Below are 22,648 nucleotides of genomic sequence, written 5' to 3' on the forward strand. Positions count from 1 at the left end.
AATAGTTGCACACGTGTCACCACGTGTTTTGATTAAGTAGGCGTGTCCTTATTGAATTGAACGTGGACTAGTCCTTCATGGAGTCCCGGATCGAGAGTTTGTGGGAGAGTCTTCACTCTTCTTCTCCCCAGCGTTACTCTTATGCAACTGAAGTAGCTTCAGATTTGTACTCTCTTTGTGTTGAGCAAATAACAGAGTCTGAGTTAGGTATGGGAATTGATTGTAAAAGGAATTAATTAGAACTTATATATGTATACAGCCACCATTGATATTAGGAGGCCAAAAATGAAAAGTAGAGAATTCTTCATTTTTATATTTTTTCTGATGCTTTTGCATGTACTTATGTTGCATAGAAAGTTTGAGTTGATTCCGATCAAGTTTGGATTTTTTACGATTTTTTTAAGTTGCTCCAAAATCGAGCAAAAGTCCCTGTACTATAGTACAGGGACTTTGACCAAATTTTACCAAAAATGGCAAGGTGAGAATTTTCCATTTTTATATTTTTATCTGATACGTATGCATGTTCTTATGTTGTGTAGAAAGTTTGAGTTGATTCCGATCAAGTATGGATTTTTAATGATTTTTAAAAGTTGCTCCAAAATCGGGCAAAAGTCCCTGTACTATAGTACAGGGACTTTGGCCAAATTTTGCCAAAAATGGCAAGGTGAGAATTTTCCATTTTTATATTTTTATCTGATACATATACATGTTCTTAAGTTGTGTAGAAAGTTTGAGTTGATTCCGATCAAGTATGGATTTTTTACGATGCCTTTCTCTCTCTCTCTCTCACACACACACACATAGCCTATTCAAGCTCAGTATTGTTTAATCCTGATAATGGTATCCTCAAGTTTCTTCATGATGTAACTACACTAGAGGAGGTAGGCCATTACGGTTGGTGGGTGTGGATTATTCCAATCCTTTGCACAGTTTGCCAGCTGCAAAGAAGAATTGTTGAAGTTGCTCAGTAATTTTGTTAAGAACCTTAGTAGGCGTGTTCTGTCGCATATCGTACCAATCACTGTAACATTAATTGATTTTATAATATTAATGATGTACTTGTAATATTATTTATGTTAGGATGTCTGTGTCTTTATCTTTATGAGGGAAAAATCTGCTAAAGTCAAAAACGCTACCCTCAATTTATTAATAAATGTAAGAATATATAAGAACTACACAACTTGCAGTTTTATACTCCCTCCCTTTCTGCTCTAGACTCTGGAGTTATGCGGAAAGACTGAGTATTCTCATGATCTTGATATTCCAAAAATTGCCGACAAGTATTATCAATTTTTATTTCTTTAGAATAATTTTTAAAATATATTTATTTAAGATTTTTCCAAGCTGCATTACTACCAACCAAGCATTCTGCTACTAGTTAGAAGCGAATGAAGTTACCCCCAATATTTCATGCCCCTTCTCTCCCATATCATGTACAGTTAGAGGAGGGATCTATCACCTGCTGGGAGTTCTTTGCGAATGGTTTCCTGAGCATCTCGTAAAGATATCCTCGCGACTGATCGATATTTATATGAGTAACCTTAAATCTGAGGTAAGCTGATAACAGACAGTTATGTAGTACTTTCTCTTTAGATGACTGTCAAAAAGACAAAGAAGCCAGAGTTACCGATAATATCAGGCTGCTTGTACGGACTCACGGCATACTTGAACAACTTCTCACAATCAGCATCTGAAGGTAAGAGTGATACAGAGAAGGGAGATTGGGGGAGTGTTGTATTTTGTACAGGATCAGTTTATGCTCAAGATATATACAAGTATACAAGAATGGCCATCGATCCTCTAGCTAATTTAACTCGATATGAGGTCCCAAGAGGTACCATTGTTGTTGTTGTTGTTGTTGTTGTTGTTGTTGTTGTTGTTGTCGTTGTTGTTATTGGTCTTTTCTTAATTATTTGCAGCTGGTTTGAGCCTAATTAGTCGTCACGCGGCTCAATTTAGAGAATATTTAGTCAAAGACTCTGAAGTGGGTGTGTGCTTTGTCTGATAATTAACTCGGTGTATTTTTATGCAGCACATGTACGAGAGTCTGTCCAGCTGGTCAAACCACAAGAACAAAGAATGCAGAGTAGTAGCAGTTAATGCCATTGGATCATTCTTCAGAGAGGTGCAAGAGTTAATCTTTTATTCTGTATCATAGACTCGTTAATCTGTCACCATCATCATCATCATCATCATTATTATTATTATTATTTCTCCATCAGGTTTCTACTCAGATATCTGATCCCAGTATTAGCAGAGAGCTTGGGATTTCTAATTATAAGTTTTTCATGAAATGCTTTCGTTCATTGATGAACGATCCTGACATTAATCACAGACTATTATCCATTGCTGTTAAAGGCTATGGGCACTTTGCTAAAGTACAGCTGCCTTTACTCATCTACTTGTATTAACATTTCTCCTACTTTCTCTCCCCCTCTCTCTCCCTCCTCCCTTAGCCCTGTAGATTATATGGGTCAATGGAGGATTTACACTTTATGTTTGGTGAGATGGTTCAAAGGAGCGAGCAGCTGTTTCTAGCTAGTGTGGACTTCACCACCAGCAGTAGTAGTGTAGCATTTGAGGAGAGATTTCTCTTACCCACTTTCATTGAAGCACTAGCGAACATTAGCAAAGAGATTCAAAATGTTAGTCAATGATAAATTCTATTTTATTTGTCTTGTCCCTTTTATTGTAGTTGCCTGATGTCTGTCTCTCTTCATTGCAGAAGTTATCTGTGTTATTGTTTCATTGCTACCCTTTCCTTTCAAGTCATGTTAGATATCAGGGGTCTGTGTCTCTCCTCAAGTTGATAATGGCAGTCTCTTCAATACCGACTTCATTTAAACAATTCTTGTCTCATATTGGTATGTCTACATACAGTACCTGAGACTTCCATTGCTATTTATTTTATTTATTTTAATCGATTATTCATTTTATGTTGACATTTGACTTGTCATTGATAGTGGTACTATAATCATACTTGTTTATACATTTTGTGTGTGTTTATTTTGTACAGTTTATCAAGGTGTCATAAGGAGCTGCTCGCTTCCTGTTGTTATTGAAGCTGTCCAGGTACATTTTAATTAGTTTTTAATGTTTTTATAATTCACATGTACATGCATTGTACATGTATGCTGTATATCAATACTTGATGATTGAGGCATAAATAATGGCAGCATGTACATGTACGGAATATATTTGATACTTTTTTTTCTCCTTCTCTAGGGCGACGATAGTGCAGTGGTAACAGCTGCTCCATTGGCTGATAGCAACGATAAAGTTATGTCTTATCTTGACTATGTTCAATTATGGATACAATTAATTGATTATAAGAAACTCAAAGTATAAAAAAGAAATTCCCCAAGTTACCTTTTCATTCCCATACCAACTCTTAGGGTATGGGAATGGACTTTGACTTGGAGCTGAGACAAAGCATACATCAACTTGTCTATTCAGAATTCATACAATCATTACTTAATATATTAAGGAAACTGGACTTCACTACTGCCTCTACTACTGAAGATGGCATCATGGTAATGCAATATGCAAGAGAGTTAAAGTACATATAGTTCCATTGTTAACAGGCGAATGAGGGAGAAGGAGGAGGAGGATCAGGTGGAGGAGATCCAGTGATTACATCAGATCCAGTTTTAGGCAGGCAGCCTGCTGTACCAAAAGATTTTCAAATTTTCATTAATCTTGTAGAATTAGCAAAGTAAGGCCTACTATAGGATAAGCCTTCCTTGTAGTTATAATGGAGATATTAAGAGCATTCATTGCAAGCTCTACTTTTGTGGTTGCTTGCTATGAAAACCAAAAAGTTATTGTCCATAAATTGTCTCTTCTAGGAAGGTGATTCCATCTGTTTCTCTCTCATTATTTACTCCTTGGATATTGACTTTTTCTCAAGAGGTCGTTTCCTTGGCAACTCGCTACCCTCTAGTCAGTGGGTTTTATAAGCTACTCACCGTTTGTCTCTCGATATGCAACAAGACGCATTTTTTTGATGTACATGTAAGATATGACGCGTCTATTTCGTTTTGATCTTATATTTTAAAATTTTTGTTTTAAGGATTTGAGTGGTCAAGGCACAGGTGATGATGATGTTGCCATGGAAACTGAAGAGAGAACTGACAGGCAGAGTTGTTATTTTTTGTTTAGTTCATTTATTAAAGAAGTGAGAGAGAGGGGAGAGGGAGGGAATTTTTTAACATTTCTGAAACTTTCCAGGTGGTAGTTCAAATGCAGCAGTACAAAGATGATTTATTAGCTTCTTGTCTTCATCTGATACTAGTGCTTCCCAAAGAGATGGTTGTTAGTGATTTCAAGGAACTCATACCAGCCATTAAAGTATATCCATTCACATATACCCTCTCTCATTTATCCCTCCTCCCCCCTCTCTCTCTCTCTCTCTCTCTCTCTCTCTCTCTCTCTCCACTTTCAGTTAGCCCTTAGGATAGGGATGGGTTATTTACCATTGGCTAAGTCAGTCATGGAGGCATTGGAGAAATGGACACTCTATATTGTAGAGTCTGACAAGATGGATACACTCCAATGTCTGGTCAATGAAATACTCCCTCTCCTTGCTGACTACCTTAAAGCAACATCAGTTCAATTAAGTATGTGTATAGAATATATGTATGTACATGTACATGTACATACATATATATGTAAAGTTTTAGTCATTTCTGCTTATAAATTGATTATATACAAATAGAAAAATATTTTTGTAAAAGTTTTAAAGGCTATATAATAATAATAATAATAATAATAATTATTATTATTATTATTATTATAGAAGAGGAGGAAGATGGAGGTAGAGGAAAGCAATATGCAACAAAGCGTTATGCTAGAATGAAAATGGTTGAAAAATGGAGCGAAGGATTACATCAAGTAAAATGACAGTCCTATTGCAACTCTATCATAAATTATCCTTTTATAATCCCAGGGTTCTCGTGATGATATTACATCAGTACGTAGACGCATACTCCTCCTATTGGGGTCCTTAGGGGGTGTGGTCAATGAGTCTTTGTCAAAAGTGCCAAGTCAGCATTCCTTGGTATCATGGGATAGTGATCGGAGGTTAGGGTTTGCTGTTCCTTTCTCTGACCTGAAACCTGAGATTTACCTTGGTAAATAAATTAATAAATAAACTTTCTTTTTAATTGTCATGGTTTATAGATCCATATCTACCTACTGTTTGTGAATTAGCTCTTTCATCTAGCGACAGACAAACTAAAGTATTTCGCTTTGTGCATGTACTTCACCATCTCTCTTTCTCTCTCTCCCCCCCCCCTCTCTCTCTCTAGGTTGCTGCCTGTGAGTTTCTTCATGCTGCCATGCTGTTTGTTATTGGTAAGGGGACACAGCAATCCGTTCAAAAGAAAGTAACTGATACTTGATCCTTCCTCCGTTTATTTCTCTCTCTCTCAGAATCCAATGACCAAGTTGTATCAGAAGCTTATACCAGTAGCACTGCAGTTAGCCTGTGATGTTGACAGGGTAGATTAAATGTCTACCTTATTTTATTAATTCAATTGATTTGTTGTTAAGGTTGCTGAGCAGCTGTTTCGTCCACTTGTCTTTCAAATGATACATTGGTTCACTAGGAATACACAATATGAAAGCCCAGACACTGTTACACTGTTAGAGGCTATACTGGTGAATATTGATAGGGAGAGAAAGCAGAGGGGAAGAAAGAGAGGGAGAAAGGGGAAATATAGTAGGGAAAGAGAGAAAAGAGGACAGGCACTTGTAGTTAAGTTAGTAATATTTCTCCTTCTCTTCTAATCACAGGAAGGCATTGAACATCCAACCAATGCATCTCTAAGAGACTTCAGTGCCCAATGTATTAAGGAATTCCTCGTTTGGTCAATCAAACAGACATCAAAGAAGGTTATAATTACCCTCTCGTCTTCCTAGATATTATTTATTATTAATTTGCTTGATTGTTTTTGTAGCAACAAGAGCGTAGTCCGATGAACACTAAGTCCTTATTAAAGAGGCTTTACAGTATGTCTGGTCACCCAAGCACAGCTAAGAGGCTAGGAGCAGCCCTTGCTTTTAACAGCATATATACAGTACTGAGGTACACTGTACTACAATAATGTGTACTGTATGTGGATTCATTATTGTATATTCCCCAGAAACATGTTTTGATGAATTTTGATCAATAATCCTCCAGTACTGTAGTACAGGGACTTTAGGCTGATTTTTAATGACTTTAAAAATTCGTAAAAAATCCAAACTTGATCGGAATGAGCTCAAACTTTCTATGCAACATAAGTACATGTATGTGTATCAGATAAAATTATAAAAATATAAAATTTTCTACTTTCATTTTTGCCAAAATTTTGCCGAAGTCACTGTACTATAGTACAGGGACTGTGGCCTGATTTTGGAGCAACTTTAAAAATTCATAAAAAATCGAAACTTGATTGGAATGAGCTCAAACTTTCTACACAACATAAGTACATGTATATGCATCAGAAAAATTTATAAAATGGAGAATTCTCTACTTTTCATTTTTGGCAAATTTTGGCCAAAATCTCTGTACTATAGTACAGGAACTTTTGCTCAATTTTTGAGCAACTTTAAAAAATCCAGAAAACCCTGACTGTATATATTAAAAGCATAGAATACCATAAAATTTTATGCTACATGTACATGTACATACGTGTGACCTTGTTATATTTTATTAAAATTTAAACAGAGAGGAAGAGTCCCTTGTTGATGTGTTTATTATTGAGATGCTGGTTGTCATGGTGAACAGTTTGAAACTGGCCCATAAAGACGCTCAGTCAATTGGTAAATAAATTTTAACTATTATTATTTATTTATTATTATTATTATTATTATTATTATTATTATTATTATTATTATTATTATTATTATTATTAAATTTGTAAAGGTACGGTGGATCAGTGTTCCCTATCTCTGGATCACATGTCTCGTATTATTAAAGCCAAGTCCTCCACTTGTTTATCAAAGGCTAATAAAAACCGGAGGGTACCCAGGGGACTCAAATCTGCTGACCTCAGCATTCTTACCGCCTGGCTGTTGGCTCAATGTGGATCCATTGAAACTGAAGCAAGGAAGATGTGCCGGAAACTACTTGTGCAACTAGCCCCTCCTTCCTCTAGTGAGTATACTGGAATATCAGGAAGTATCCTGATTTAGTGTCCTACTGGGCATGTTGTACATGTGCATGTACTTATATGTACATGTACATGAAGCCTTATGACTGCAGCATTTAATGTACATGTATCATCATCGTAGATGTTGTGAACATAAGGATGTGGATTAGGAAAACTATCGAAAGTGAAGGTGGTAATTACTTTGTCACTAGGTACATCTATAATAATAATAATAACAATAACAATAATGGTGACACATAAACATTTAATAGGTTTGAATCACATGGTCATAGTGGGATATTAAAGGCTCCAACACTAGCGCCTGCTCCTAATATAAATATTGCTATCAATTGGCTCCAGTCCCTACAAGCAGCTGTTGATAATTACAGGTGGCTTTTAAAAGAGCAATATGTGTCTCCCAGAGAAATATTCTCTTCAACTTCATCCTCCAATTTATTCAAGAGTATCGATCACTTCTTGAAGTGTATCGCTCTGGTTGGGATTGAGGGTGTTGTCAATTCTCCCGAGGTTGCTATGGCAACCAGTATCCATGAAAGAGGAGAGTACCAAAGGAACAAGTGGTGCACTATTGAGCTGTTGCTCACTTTCATTGAACTTCTATTAACTAAACACACGAGTGAGACTGTTTCTTTTGAAGTGAGATGAAGATTCCTTCATATTATTATTATCCTTGTTATTGTATGTGTGTAGTATGTACCTGATTCACTGTGGTCTCAGGAGCTCTACACTATAGTAATGGACTCATTGTTTTATTCATCGTTAGTTAATACTGCACCTGATGATCCTTCTACTGCTAAGAGAATATCTGAAGCAGTAAGAATTAACACGTACACACACGTTGTTGTTGTTGTTGTTGTTGTTGTTATTATTATTATTATTATTATATAGGCTGTGTCTTGTTTGACTGCAATGTGCACTAGTCTACCAATTGATGTAAAGCAAAACCTCATTGCATACATTGCATCTAATATTAATACTGGACAGTAAGTTAAGCTAAAATGCAAATAATAATAACAATAATTACTACATGTTGACTCAATAATCCTTTCCCTGTAGGACCAATAATGTAATTAATCGCTTACCTGTATCATATAATGAGAGTACAACATCAAGTGGCATATTACTGTTTAACAGACTAGTCCAGGGACACATTTACTTAGCAGAGTCCAATAAGTGCTTAAGTGATGTACTAAAGTCAATGGGCATCAGTGAAGAAGAGTCCTTAGCAATGAGATTATATACTAATGCTTTGACTATCATTAGAGGAATCTCCTCTTCTCCTGGTGATGGTACTCCTGGTTATTATATGCCTCCATTGCACAAGCTGACTGGAGAGTTGCTCTTGAAGTTAGGATTGGAGCTTAGTGATAGTGTTAGTCACAAATAGTATAAAAGGTTTGTCAGTTTTTATCTTCATGTGTACATGTAGGTTGAGCCATTTCTCCTTCTGGTTCTTTCTCCTGCTCAAAGTGGTGCCGGTCTGTTTAAATTGTTTATCTTTGTTTATTTTTTGTTTGTTTGTTGTTAGGCGCTAGTTTTGCTGCTCAGGATGGCCTGCTGCTATACATTACATATTCAGGATTAATTAATAATAAATTATTATTGCACATAAAAATGGCAATTGACGTCTTATTGAAAAATGCTAAGACACACCCACAACAAGTAACCAATCTATATTATTAGTAGTAATCTTTTAAATATTTTATACAGGTGTCTGTGATTCTTAATTTGCTGTTGGAGTATGTTCAGAAAGATTTTAAGATTAATAATAATAATAATAACAAAGAGACTGTAGAGACATTGTGTACTGAGCTAATCTCTCACTGGCAAGACTTGAGTCTTTGGTGGGAAGATGGCTCCAAGGATTTGAAATCAGCAGCTGTAACCTTGTTACAAAAGATAATAGCATTGAAGCCAAAAGTACATTGTATGTGCTAAAATGATAATTGAATTAGACGTATTTTAGCTGCTGTTAAAGAGTGCTGATGTTAGCAAACCATTAGTTGACATGTACACTGCCATGATTGGGGACGAGAAACTAGAATTGAATTTTAAAGTACTTGATCTATACCTTTTTATTATTTCTTTTATTTTTATAATCTTCTCTTACACCTGCTCCCTACTCTCTCAGGCTGTCATGATCGACCTTCTTCCTTCATTCTTATTATTATCATCTCCTGAGCATCAGTCCCAGCTAAAGTGAGATATACCAACTCTGCTATTAATTATGATTACTGATTACAGGGGCAGTCTCAATCGTCTTGTGTCCCTCCAGTTTCCTCTAACTTCATCAGAACTACCAGCTGGAGGCCCACTGCTTAATGAGTATACTAACATTATTGAAAAGGTGAAGAATTGCAGCTGCCGTGTATTTATAGCTATTATTATTTTATTATTTTTAAAAATTATATTTTGTAGTTGTGTAATTCCTTGGTAGCAAGCGGTAGCCTTGTTCTTTTAGAGTTAATTATTAACATTATGTGTCGAGAAGTCAGACATGTTTGCGAAGAGAAGATACAAACCAGTCTTCACCAATTCATATCAAAGTAAAAATAATTATGATAATAATAATAATAATAATAATAATAACAATATTACTTGCTTTAGATTGTCTGAAGATGGAGTGGATGCTCTCAAGTTTGTTTACGAAATGTTTAAAAATGATAAAGATTTTCCTGTCGCTGCTGTAAAGGGTATCGGAGAGAGACTCTGTGTCCCATTATTCACGGAGTGTTCATCGGCTGTTCTATTGGAGTTCTTTGTACTGAAGATAAGTGATGTCATGTGCATAATGGAGGCAAAACTAGCAAGAGTAAGTATCTATTCTTTCCTGTGTTATTGTCCCTTTTTCAGGTGACAGATCCTAAGTTAGAGTGTCAGTTGGTACACAAGTCGTGTTGTTTCCAGTTTATTGAGATACTCTATACTCGTCTTCCATCGTCCCTGATAAGCAGCATGGAGAGCACTGTTAACACTGCTTACTGTAATGGCAGCCCTCAGACTGGTAAAGAACTCACTCAAGCCATTACTAAGTAAGCAGCTGGGAACATTGAAAAATACCCAAGGCTATAGCCCATGGTTTTTTCAAAAAATGGCTCCGAAATCACTCCAAATTTTTATTACATTTTCTGATACATATCGATGTCCTTATGCTATCTAGCAAGTTTGAGCTGATTCCGACAATTTTTTTTTGAGTTATGGGCATTTTTTAAAAACTCCAAATTTCAGAAAAATACCCTGTACTATAGCCCATGGTTTTTTTCAAAAAATGGCTAAAAAATCACCCCAAATTTTTATTACATTTTCTGATACATATCAATGTCCTTATGCTATTTAGCAGGTTTGAGCTGTTTCCGACGAATATTTTTTGAGTTATGGTCATTTTTTTAAACTCCAAATTTCGGAAAAATACCCTGTACTATAGCCCATGGTTTTTTCCAAAAAATGGCTAAAAAATTACTCCAAATTTTTATTACATTTTCTAATACATATTGATGTTTTTATGCTCTGTAGCAAGTTTGAGCTGATTCCGACAAATATTTTTTGAGTTATGGTCATTTTTAAAAACTCCAAATTTTGGAAAAATACCCTGTACTATATATAGCCCATGGTTTTTTCCAAAAAATGGCTAAAAAATCACCCCAAATTTTTATTACATTTTCTGATACATATCGATGTCCTTATGCTATTTAGCAAGTTTGAGCTGTTTCCGACAAATATTTTTTGAGTTATGATCATTTTTTTAAAACTCCAAATTTCGGAAAAATACGCTGTACTATAGTCCATGGTTTTTTCCAAAAAATGGCTAAAAAATCACCCCAAATTTTTATTACATTTTCTGATACACATTGATGTCCTTATGCTACGTAGAAAGTTTGAGTCGATTCCGACAAATATTTTTTGAGTAATGACCATTTTAAAAAACATGCTGACTGATTCACTCCTTCTGTAGGTGTTGTCATGGCGCTAAGTCAGAGGATCTCCATGGTGATAGGACCCACTATGAAACCAGGAGACAGTACCACTGCCATGCATACAACACTTTAATGTCCGTTATATCCTGCACACAGAGCAAGCCACAGTTCTTTGTTGGGTTCCTTTTCAAAGAAGACGTTGTCAAAGGACAGCTGCTATGGGATAACATCATTGATTGTGAAAAGAAATATGAGTTTCAAGTTGATTTTGAAGTTCGTGGCCATCATTTATCATTAATAATAATAATAATAATAATAATAATAATAATAATATGATAATATTATTATTATTATTATTATTATTATTAGGCTCCTCTTAAGAGAAGAAAGCAAATCACATCCATCAGAGACGATTTAAAACAATCCACTGCAGCTGGTAATTCAAGTGGTAGCCCATCATCCTCTCCTAGCACTCGTCCACGATATATTTCATCTCAGTATTTGTCCGACTCTAGTTTGAGTACTGACGTATCTCAGTATGACTTCACATTACCTCATCATCACCAGTACGGGTCTGTAGGCGGAGGAGCATCTACCGAGAGTAGTAGTATTGATGAAGATTCAGGAAATGTAAGTTTTCACTATAGCAGCAAAGAGAAACATGTAAATAATGTTAGTACTTTGTATAGTCATGGATAAACTACATCTCTTTTATATCAAGAAATGGGTTGTAGTATCTTTTACTTTGGCTAAATTGCCTACACATTTGCAATTTCTGTAAATGATATAAATGTACTATGCTTCATTAACATTACTATTCATAAAAGCTACTGGGAGTGTCATACTAATTCACTAAATGAACTTTGACACTAGACTCAATAGTTTTAAAACCTCAGCCTAAAGAACCAGCACCCTATAAAAATAGTCTGGTTTTCATAATTTCCCAATGCCCATCCATCATTATTGCTGCTCATTCAGAGGAGTCTTAAGGTCAAGTAGGAAGTCCTGCCTACATTTATTCACCATGACCTACCAATGGAAATAAAAGTAGCTATAAATACCAAGAGAAAAGAAACTCCAAGCACCATATAGCCATCAAGTCCAAAAATGGGTATTCTCGCTTTATCTCTCTTGATAGTTACTTTGATCCTCTTTGGCAGCCAAAGCATCAGTGCAGGTAATATATCATTTGCTAACTTTAGCTGAAGCTTTACATTTCCTTTCTACAGTGACATACACTCGATGGGGTCAGACCTCATGTCCTACAGATAGCACTGGTGCTACACTTGTGTACGAAGGCATGATGGCTGGTAGCAAGCACTCTGAATCCGGTGGTGGAGCACAATATATCTGCCTACCAAAAGAACCGGAGTACTGGTCGGTTGGAGTTGGTACTCCTCGTACTGAATCATTCCTTTATGGGGCAGAGTATCAACTACGTCTTTATCCTTCTCAGGTTGAATACACAGCACCTTGTGCAGTGTGCCTTATTAACTCCAATAAGTCATCAGTAATAATGATACCAGCAAAAGTAACATGTCCTCGATCATGGACACTAGAATACAATGGCTACCTCATTGCTGAGTATTATGCTCATCCTAACAATGTTTTATACGAGTGTCTAGATATTAACGTAGAGACAGTACCTGGAACATCTCGACTGGATCCAGAAGCATCTATCCATCACGTGACATCCACCTGTCATGGCCTTCCCTGCCCTCCGTATCGCACAACAAAAGAGCTGGCTTGTGCCGTCTGCTCAAAATGAAACTATTTTGCATATACATATACATACATGTAGAGACTTTGATTAGTTTTTTAATTGATTTGTGATGATTTTTTGAAATAATGATACTAATAAAATGTTAATAAACAATAAAATGATGGTAATAAATAAACTTTTGAGCATAAAAAGCTTTTGCAGTTATTTATATTGATGGTGGATCTGGCTACATACATAACACCAGTACTTGCCTAACTTTCAAAAATTGGTTTTGTGCTGATACTAAAATAGTTTAGATTGCATGTCACAAGAATACCTTGTTATCATTTCTAACATTCATAGCACTGGCCACATAACATTGCTTTATTGCTCTTTGGTAGTATATTGCATGTCTATTATAATAATATTTTCATTTTACTATTTTATTAGTCTCAGGAGGCCTCATCATACGTTGTATCTGAGGAGCAGTTGGAAGAAGATGATTTGAATATTCACGAGTGCATGACTCCGCTAATGAAGCTACTGGATCACATGATCATCAACAAGATAACGCCGGCTCCGTCAGGAGATAGTCCTGAAATGCCTCCTTGGATGACGCCTTTGCATAAAAGAATGACTGATAGTAGAACTGGCAGAAACATTAAATTGTTTATAGTCAGATTAATCACCAACAGACCAAAGGTTAAGAATTTGTTGTTGTTGTTGTTGTTGATATTATTATTTTTAAAATTCTAGATATTCCAGCCATATGCTAAACACTGGTTACCAGTCCTTACACAGTTTATACTCAGCGGAGACAGCACTGCCGGAATGGGAGGAGCAGTGGGAGGAGGAGAAAATGGACTTGATTATTTTACAGTAGATGCAATTGCTACAATGCTCTCTTGGTCTAGCACAGCTATTATTGAAGTATAATAGCACACCTTTACTAATTATTTATTTATGTTTTTTTTTTTTATTCTTTTATTCATTTTTAGGATAGATTTCTTGGTAGTCAACTTTTAGAGTACATCATGTTGAGGTCCAATCATAAGAATAGATCCATCCTACGCAACAATCTTGAAATAGTTAGGACTATGGTTGAGCTGTGGAAGGATAAAATTGATATTCCTACCAGGTGAGAGGGGAGAGAGAAAGAGAGTGTGGACAAATTTAAAATACAATTGTATTATTATTATTTTTATTTTTATTTAGAGTGTTGTATGATCAGTTCAGTAACTCAGACAAGTCCACTGTATCTAATCTAAGTGGTATACAGCTGGTCGGTATTGCTGTTGCCAACGAGTTGAATCCTTACGATACAAACACTGCTGGATCACTGGATCAAGGACTGTAAGTCACTGATATTGATACTGATACTGATATTGATACTGATATTGATATTTTACTTGTAGGTATTACAAGATATTTGTCAATAATTTGACTTTTAAGTATAAGCTAATTTATGCAGCAGCTGCTGAAGTATTAGGAATGATAATGAAGAGAATGGCAGAATCTTATGATGTAAAGCACAACCTCTTCTTTCTCTTCTTAATATTCCTTTCCTCTCTCTCTCTCTCTTAGCCATTTCTTGACAGGCTTGAAGAAATGGTCGGTGAGCAATTATTCAAATTATCTCAGCCTTTGGAGAAATCAGAGGACAAATTTATTACCTGTCTCCACAAAATTACTCTTTGTTACAACAAAATCGTCCCAAGGTACTGATGAACAGAATGCTTCATGTACAATTATAATGTGTACTGGATATATCTTCAGTAGTTTAATTATTTGAATTTCTTGTTGTTAGATTTGTCGAAAAACTCTTGTTCCTCCTGCCGTCACTTCAGGGAGTGTTTCGTAGCTCTTGTCTTGAGATATTGGATACCCAGGCTGATGTGCAGCCTCAGTTTTACCTCAAGCTAAAGGACAAAGGATTTCATACCATGATCTCGCATAGGTGAGATGAATCAGCATCTTACCTACAATTGAGTATTGTTGTACTATTATGAGTATTAGTATGATTGGTTATATTATTATTTATTATTATTATCACTACTTCTCCTTTTTTCTTTCCTTTATGTGTATCTTCCTTTCCCTAGGGATGAAGCTACCCAAACAGCTAGTCTAAGTATAGTACAGAAACTCCTTGTTCAGTTAACTAATGATCAGTTGTCAGAGATAGTACCAATCCTCATTGCTTCGTTCAGTAAACATGGCAGTATACAATGCAGGATTGTATTGTATAACATTTTAATGAGAGTTTATAATAAGCTATGGTCAGTGGGCATGTACATATATACTTTAATCTTACTCTCTTTCTGTTCCTCTATAGTACTGATGATCAGTCTGAATCTGATGATTCTGTGAAGATGATTCGATCTATATCAAGAGATCAGCTCCTTCTTGGATTAGGGGATGAATCAAATGAAGTCAAGTAAACATCTTGATTATCATTAGTATACTGTTGTTGTTATTGTTATTATTGTTATTTATTGTTGTTATTGTTGTTTTAGGCTAAAGATGTACGAGTATTGGAATCAAGAGAGTAACTTGTCTTCGAATACGCTGGACAGGTTAACCCAGCTGCTGGTCACCCTGTATTCTAAAAAGACAGAGACTCAGTTTCTCTATCATGCAACTAACCTCTTGCTTGAGTTAACTTCAAGGAGCCCTGACTATAACAGAGTTTTGTTTGATACTCCTCTCTCGGAGTGTAGATTTGAGGTAAGAAATGTACTTATGCATCATTCTGAAGTTTGTTTTATGATCAACATTTTTGGTCCTCCTAATGTGTACAATGTCGTTTAGGATTATAAGGAAATTGATCTCTCCTGGCAGCAGAGACACTTGCAGATGACTCCATTGTTTGCCGCCACCCAATTATCTCAGACCCAGTCTGATACTGGGAGCATAGGAACGGGAATGCTTCGTGCTACCGTCCAACAGTCGCTGGCTTTTACCCCAACACAAGGACAAGGTTATCATAATGGTGACAATATATGATGTGTTATGAATATTTCTAATTAGAGAGCAGCTACAATTGGATGACTCCATCAGCTCAATCGGTTGATTATTCAGTGCCTTCATTTACCGTCGGAGCCACGCCTACCTCAGACTCCTCCCTATTATTTACTCGTCCGACGATGAGACCTCCACTTAAAAACCCTCTGAGAATATCAGCAGAGAGGTTAGGTAAAGTTGGGGAGAGCGAGGGAGGGGAGACTAAGGAGGAAAAGAGAAAGCAAGTATTGCAACTTAAGAAACGAGCTCTTAAAGACAAAGAAATGGTTAGCTCGTTCTTTGCTATGAATGAAGCAAGGAAGAAAATGAGAAGAGAAGTAAGTGTATATATAGTTCTAACTCTCTCTACTCTTCTTTGCTTCAGGAGCTTAAAAAGCAAAGGAGAGCTGCCAGACAAAGCTATGTTGTGATGTACAGAAAGTATAGGATGGGAGAACTACCTGATATTCAAATAAAACACTCAGAATTGATCAGACCTCTCCAGGCATTGGCTCAAGTTAGTGCATATATTTTTATTCATTATTAATCTTCCTCCATTAGAATGACAGTGGATTAGCAAGACTATTATTTTGCTCACTGTTTAATTCGATATTCTCACAATTGGATCACTTACTAACTGAAGAAGATGCAGCTGCCACTAAAGGAGTAATAGAGGGAAACATTAACACGATACTTGACTGCTCTACTCAATACTATCCTCCATTCATTGGGAGTCTACAGGTAATACACAATCACCAACTCAAAATTAAAAGAAAGTTGTTGGAATTAGTTGAAACTTAACTGCACATGGCATGAAAGCATCAATCCATGTACAACTTTATTTAAAGCCCATTTTGAATTAATAGATCACATGCTTTTTTAAAAATTGGCAAATCTTACATGAATATTAAATGTGATATTATGTATCTGTAGGATATTTGTTATTATGAAAATAGTTTGAAGATAAAGCCTCCTAGCATTACCACATCAAGTCTTGCAAGCAAACAAGAATTCACTGGTAAAATGAATTATTTTAAAAGTTTACATGTTCTTGCACTCTCTCTCTCCCTCTCTCCCTCTCTCTCTCTCTCTCTCTCTCTTCTCTTCATCATGCAGGTATAATGCTACTAGAGAAACAGCTCCTATTGAATGTTGACTCAAGTAAAAGTGCTAAAAGATCACGTACCAATAAAAGTAACGAAGTCACTGAGACATGGATTGAGTTAGCAAGGTACTTATGATAGTTAATAATAATACTGATTTATATTTTATTTTATGTTCCTTTCTTGTGACATCAGGTTGTATAAGTCATTGGAAGATTATGATGTTCTTCATGGGATATTCACCAACCTTGATGACACCAAGGATGTGACAAGAAAAGCATTAGAAGCAGAGGAAAGAGGAGACTACCTCACTGCCCTCAACTTGTACAAGAAGGTACTTGACTTGATGCATCTGTTAGTAACCATATTAATTCTCCTTCTCTTCTTTTTTTCACTCATACTCTCTCTCTCTCTGTAGGCCATAGATTTTGACTGGCCTCAAGGTGAGTCTCCACCACAAGTTGAAGAAGATTTATGGGAAGACTCTTTACTCAATGTAATTCACTGCAGCCAATGTTGAGTCAATACTCTACATTATCATTCATGATCATTCAGGCATACTCTCACTTGACAAAATGGAAAGATCTAGAGAAAGCTTCAACTTGTAATATTGGCGAAGAGACTAATTCGAAACTAGAGCAGCTGTGGAAAGACTCTTATTGTCAAGTATATGCATGTACATTGCAATTGCAGTTCACCTTTTTCTCTTTCCCTCTCTTCCTATAGGAGCATTACCTACCATTTGTCCTCTCTTCAAAGTTAAAGCTATGGTGCACTGATGATTCTGATCATGGTCTAGCCTCATTTCTTGATAAAAGCTTATCAGAAGAGGCAAACCGTTCCGTCTTAGAGTCTCATTATCCTCAGGAACTAACACTCTCCTATGTGCTAAGAGATGATTATGACAGAGCCTATTATTACCTCAGTCTCTCATTGAAAGCAAAGCAACAAGTACATGTATATGAGATTATAAATATATATATATATATTTTTTTTTTTATTTTTTTTAGATTTGGTCAGTACAAGATGGTATATCATCTTCAACTGGAGCAGTTTCATCAACTGTGCAATCATTACAGAGACTAACTGAAATGAATGAGTTTATTACTTTCATGAAATCTAATGGTAACAGTACACCATGTGTGTATGTGTTTATGTGTTTTATGCTTCATTAGATAATTTCAGCAGTCCGGGCCCTGTGAATAATTTATTGAGGAAATGGAGGAAACGTTTCCCAGACCCTAAACTTGATCCAGTCCCGATTTGGGATGACATCATTACCACAAGGTGAGTTGACAAGAATAACACATTTAGTAGAGCAGATCTACTGTATATGATACTGGTCTACATGTATGTATATATGAACTCACTTTAATCATTTTTTATTACCAAATGTATGATGTAAAGGTGGATGATGTTAAGAAAGATATCAACTAAACTTCAAGACTCAGTGCTCAGCCAGCAATGGTAAGTATTGCTATTAGCATTTAATAGTTGTACATAGTGATGTATTGTTGTCATATTCTCTTCTTTATTTTAGTGAATACCTACTTGATGATGATGGTAGCAGCTGTAGTGTAGACTCAATGATGAAAAATGAAAACATTAACATGTTCATGAGAGCTGCTGACGCTGCTAGGACTCAAGTATAATAAAATGATAATTTAATGCAGTAAATGTATTACAATTCCTCATCTTTCTCTCAAGTCTAATTATCCAGTTGCTGAGAATTATTTGAAAATTGTCGAGAAATCCATTTTAAAGGTTAATAAGCTGCATATGATAATTATATTCTCAATTTATTTATTTATTATTTTATATTTGATAGGATTTTCCTGATAATTATTTCATTCAGCTAAGATGGTTGCATAGTTTAATAAAGGTGAGGCTTGACCGGATTCATCAGGACCCATCGCCTACCGACATGGAGGCTGTAATATCACTTACATGCCAAATGGGTTAGTACATATATACACATGTTAAAGGAGCATTATAATTACATGCTTTCTTTATAGACAATTTCAAAGGAAGATTAGGTGGTAGTGGCAAGGGGGCCATATCAAGTAAGCCATTTATATCACAGCATCATGTGCTACTGGGTAAACTGCTGAACAAAATGGCCGAGATATTTGCCACTCCAGAAGATGGTAAGCATTTGACGGCAACTGGCAGTTCAAATCATTACCTACACATTGTTAGGCATGTTGGCATTAAGTGCCCTGAGTAATGATGGAAATACTAAACTTAATTCTTTGATTGGTGGAACACCTTCTACTTCAACCAAAGTGAATCCTCTACTGTATATATCATTATTTGTGTTATTATTATTTATGTGTGTTAGGCTATATCTGAAGGATTATGGATACAAGCATTATCTTCATTCAATGCTGGTGTTAGATCTGGTACTACTCTTAATCCACTGACTAAAGATCCAGTCCCCACTGTCCAGAGTTTAGAGGAATTGTTTGGATTTTGTGACAATGCACTACGTCAGGAAGACCATGATGACGGTGAGAAAGAGGAGAGAATGAGACGTAGGAAGGAATAAAGAGTGGGTTTAATTTTTCTTTTTTTATTCTTTTTTTAGAGCAATCAACAGGATTGGATACAAAAGTATAATATATTGAATATTGTTGTACACACATGTTTAAATCCTTTATTTATATTTCTTGCAGTCTTTTCCTTCCATTATTATTAATCACACGCTAACTGCAATGTCTCTTGGTTCAAGCAAAGCCAGGGAGCTCTTCCCAAGATTACTTCAACTTGTCGAGGCACATCCTGACACAATGGATCTAATGATTAATAAAGTCTGTGTTTACTTCATTTCTTTATTGATAAAGATTGTCTTTTAATTTTCACCTTCTCATTAATTCTTTGATAGAGCTCAACTATTCCGTGTTGGATGTTCATAGGTTGGATAAATCAAATGATAGCTCTAGTGGATAAACCAGAATCAAGAGCTGTGCATGATATACTGATAAGGATTGCTGATACTTACCCACAAGTCATTAGTTACTATCATAATATATAATAATTTTATGGTTCATGCAGCTACTGTAGATAACTAGATATGTCTTTCTTTCTTTTTATAGTCGTTATATTATGCTTTCAGAATGAGCAGTAGTGGATACAAATTTGGACACAATAATAGTGAAGGGAAGGAACTTTTTGAAAAGTAATGAAGTGACTCTTATAATTGTTGTTAATACAATTATATTTTGTTGTTGTTTATCATCACAGATTGAAGGAGAAGCTTCAGAGTCAACTAATGGATGAATTCATAGCTGCACTAGAGCAGCTTAATTCACCAGAGCTAGCATGGAAGGTAAAAAATTAATCAATTATATTTATTATTATTATTATTATTATTATTATTATTAATCATTAGGACTGGTATGATAATGAGTTAAAGCCACTGGTTGGCTCTGTCACTGTTCCCAAGAGAGACAAGAATGCAATTAAAAGAGTTTGGGAGCAAATGTACTCACAATTACTGGAGACTAGGTCAGGGCTAGGGGACAAGTCACTGTATGGAGGGAGTCCATCACTTCAAAAAGGAGCAAGACAGAAAACTTTTGCTCAAGTTAGTCATTTATGTATCTATAATATATTTATTTTGATAGGCTTACGCAAAAAATATTGAGGATAAGTTTGGCAAGGGAGGTGCAAAGATTATTAGTATGTCTGGAACACAGCTAGCTAGTGCTTTTAATGAAGTTTATAATAAAATGAGAGAGAGTTTGAACAAATTTTCTTCTTCTGCTTTATTAAAAGATTACAGCCCGTGGCTGGATACTTTTAGACAGGAAGATTATCTTCAAGTCATTGAGGTGCCTGGTAAGAAAGATCCTTGTGGTGTAATGTATGTTTTGAGTTATATTTAGGTCTTTATGATGGCAGGTCTAAACCTCTCCCTGAATATCATGCAAAGATAACTCGTTTTGATGCCAAGGTATGTGCATATATATGCTTTATTATTATAAGTCCAATGACTTATACTAGGTACTGATACTCAGTTCTTTGAGGAAACCAAAGAGACTGACGATTATTGGTGACGACACGAGGGAGTACATGTTCCTTGTCAAAGGAGGTGAAGATTTGAGACTTGATCAAAGAATTGAACAGGTACAACGTTTGAATGACTTTGTCTCTTGTCTTTCTTTATTACCATTTATTTTCTCTTTGTATCTCTTTTCTCTTTTTAGTTATTTGAAACAATGAATAAGGTACTATCTGATGATCCTATTTGCTCTCAACGTAGACTCAATTTAAGAACATACAGCGTGATCCCTGTCACACCCAGGTATCATAGTCAAAATACTCAATATTATAATTAGCAATTTTATTGTTTTGAAGAGTTGGACTGATTGAATGGGTTAGGAATACAATGCCACTGAAAGATTTCATACAATTATCAGATCCTGAGAAGAAGAGCCTGTAAGTCTTTAGTACGTATAGTCTTTGGCTGTTTAAATTGTTTTTAGACCAGCTGCTAGTAAGATGAATCAGAAGTGGCTAGAGCAGAAGTTTGGAGGATCAAATTATGTTAATTGGTACTATGAGATGTACAAGTAAGTTACAAAAAGAATAGCATGTATTTGTATTATTATACATGTACATGTATTGCAGGAAATTAAAAGCTGATGAAGTGAAGAAAGAATACAGGAGAATCGTATCGGCAGTTCCCTGGGATTTACTGAGGTTTACTGATTGATATATCTCATTTTATGTCCATGATTTTTAATATAGACGTTCACTAATAAGCTTAGCCTCTACCAGTGAATCCTTTCTTCTCCTAAGATGCACTTTCATTCAAAGTCTATCGGTCATTAACATCTGCCAGTATATTCTTGGCATTGGCGACAGGCATCTCTCTAACTTTATGGTTGACATGGAAACAGGACAGTTGGTTGGGATTGACTTTGGACACGCTTTCCACTCTGCAACTCAAGTAGATACTATCATTAATATTATTTCTTTTTAAAATTTTTATTCTTTTTATAGTTTCTTCCACTGCCTGAGCTGATGCCGTTTAGATTAACTCCACAATTCGTTAATCTTCTCTTGCCTCACAAAGTCTCTGGGCAGCTCCGCAGCTGCATGATACACACTTTAAGGGCGCTAAGACACTCGCCTACTTTACTCTTAAACACTATGGATGTGTTTATCAAAGAGCCATCTTTGGAGTGGGAGGTAGAAGCTCTAAATTTTAAGTATGCATGCCTAACTCTCTCTCTCTCTCCTTTATATATAGTCTAATGCTAAGAAACAAGCTTTAGCTCAAAAGATAAATACTGATGGTAAAATAACTGAAATAAAATGCATTTGTTATTACATTCATTTGCAGATAACACTTGGTATCCCAAAGAGAAGGTCAATATATGTAGAAAGAAGTTGCTTGGATTCAACTCGTCTCATTTAATGCTGTGAGTATCATAGTGATATGCTAGCTAGTACATCTCTCTCCATCTTTATAATAGTATTGATTTGGAACATGGTTTTAAGAATAAGCCAGAGTTCAAATACCTAAAGGGAATTCTTCTTGGTGACTCTAGCACTAATCTTCGTGCTAGAGTTGGTAAAAGATGTGACAGTGTAGAAGACCAGGTTGATTGTCTTATTGATCATGCTACTGATAGTAATGTACTGGGTAGAACTTATGGTGGCTGGGAGGCATGGGTATAACATTATTATTACTGTATGCACAGACTTTGAGTATAAACTACATGTCCTACAAATTATGAACAGGTTATTCGTTAAAATTTTGTG

At 35.7% G+C, this 22,648-nt stretch overlaps 2 protein-coding genes across 2 annotated transcripts; both read left to right on the forward strand.

Annotated features, from left to right (window-relative positions):
• The first annotated feature begins 21 nt into the window (after positions 1–21).
• Positions 22–22,641, forward strand: LOC100633457 (DNA-dependent protein kinase catalytic subunit). Its single transcript, XM_019997181.1, has 95 exons — positions 22–207; positions 805–881; positions 931–1,023; positions 1,081–1,155; positions 1,216–1,280; positions 1,334–1,377; positions 1,440–1,552; positions 1,594–1,696; positions 1,748–1,834; positions 1,920–1,984; positions 2,033–2,125; positions 2,223–2,378; positions 2,457–2,645; positions 2,696–2,864; positions 3,017–3,072; positions 3,226–3,342; positions 3,396–3,533; positions 3,585–3,715; positions 3,849–4,014; positions 4,073–4,177; positions 4,231–4,350; positions 4,445–4,619; positions 4,799–4,893; positions 4,949–5,132; positions 5,182–5,240; positions 5,310–5,387; positions 5,434–5,502; positions 5,554–5,661; positions 5,797–5,895; positions 5,961–6,088; positions 6,713–6,807; positions 6,911–7,141; positions 7,279–7,348; positions 7,409–7,793; positions 7,848–7,970; positions 8,046–8,140; positions 8,214–8,529; positions 8,587–8,635; positions 8,686–8,819; positions 8,868–9,077; positions 9,124–9,213; positions 9,289–9,356; positions 9,402–9,504; positions 9,576–9,703; positions 9,765–9,969; positions 10,011–10,189; positions 11,110–11,344; positions 11,441–11,701; positions 13,224–13,475; positions 13,530–13,703; positions 13,772–13,911; positions 13,989–14,126; positions 14,189–14,297; positions 14,358–14,491; positions 14,581–14,730; positions 14,873–15,049; positions 15,106–15,207; positions 15,287–15,497; positions 15,582–15,750; positions 15,801–16,111; positions 16,159–16,290; positions 16,335–16,514; positions 16,707–16,791; positions 16,890–17,004; positions 17,072–17,210; positions 17,295–17,372; positions 17,432–17,542; positions 17,603–17,827; positions 17,887–18,001; positions 18,052–18,163; positions 18,284–18,343; positions 18,417–18,522; positions 18,584–18,640; positions 18,705–18,834; positions 18,892–19,023; positions 19,076–19,161; positions 19,218–19,386; positions 19,464–19,489; positions 19,552–19,686; positions 19,761–19,883; positions 19,972–20,054; positions 20,120–20,204; positions 20,268–20,462; positions 20,503–20,716; positions 20,764–20,831; positions 20,882–21,004; positions 21,085–21,182; positions 21,236–21,316; positions 21,364–21,450; positions 21,509–21,580; positions 21,629–21,830; positions 21,884–22,072; positions 22,134–22,179; positions 22,227–22,305; positions 22,360–22,641. The coding sequence occupies exons 1-95, from the start codon at positions 78–80 to the stop codon at positions 22,562–22,564; spliced, it is 12,474 nt and encodes a 4,157-aa protein (XP_019852740.1). The 5' UTR covers positions 22–77; the 3' UTR covers positions 22,565–22,641.
• Positions 11,756–12,873, forward strand: LOC109582482 (short-chain collagen C4-like). The gene is made up of 2 exons (XM_019997208.1): positions 11,756–12,248; positions 12,301–12,873. The coding sequence occupies exons 1-2, from the start codon at positions 12,179–12,181 to the stop codon at positions 12,837–12,839; spliced, it is 609 nt and encodes a 202-aa protein (XP_019852767.1). The 5' UTR covers positions 11,756–12,178; the 3' UTR covers positions 12,840–12,873.
• Positions 22,642–22,648: the final 7 nt, after the last annotated feature.

This window comes from Amphimedon queenslandica, unplaced genomic scaffold, assembly GCF_000090795.2.
Source record: "Amphimedon queenslandica unplaced genomic scaffold, v1.1 AMPQUscaffold_13519, whole genome shotgun sequence".
Taxonomy (NCBI): Eukaryota; Metazoa; Porifera; class Demospongiae; order Haplosclerida; family Niphatidae; genus Amphimedon; species Amphimedon queenslandica.

Bases quoted from the DNA above. Each gene is read 5' to 3' on its own strand.
- LOC100633457 (XM_019997181.1), top strand. From the start codon at position 78: ATGGAGTCCCGGATCGAGAGTTTGTGGGAGAGTCTTCACTCTTCTTCT. The intron at 7,349-7,408 runs GTACATCTATAA...AACATTTAATAG, and splicing joins GGTAATTACTTTGTCACTAG to GTTTGAATCACATGGTCATA. The intron at 20,205-20,267 runs GTAAAAAATTAA...ATTAATCATTAG, and splicing joins CACCAGAGCTAGCATGGAAG to GACTGGTATGATAATGAGTT.
- LOC109582482 (XM_019997208.1), top strand. From the start codon at position 12,179: ATGGGTATTCTCGCTTTATCTCTCTTGATAGTTACTTTGATCCTCTTT. The intron at 12,249-12,300 runs GTAATATATCAT...TCCTTTCTACAG, and splicing joins CAGCCAAAGCATCAGTGCAG to TGACATACACTCGATGGGGT.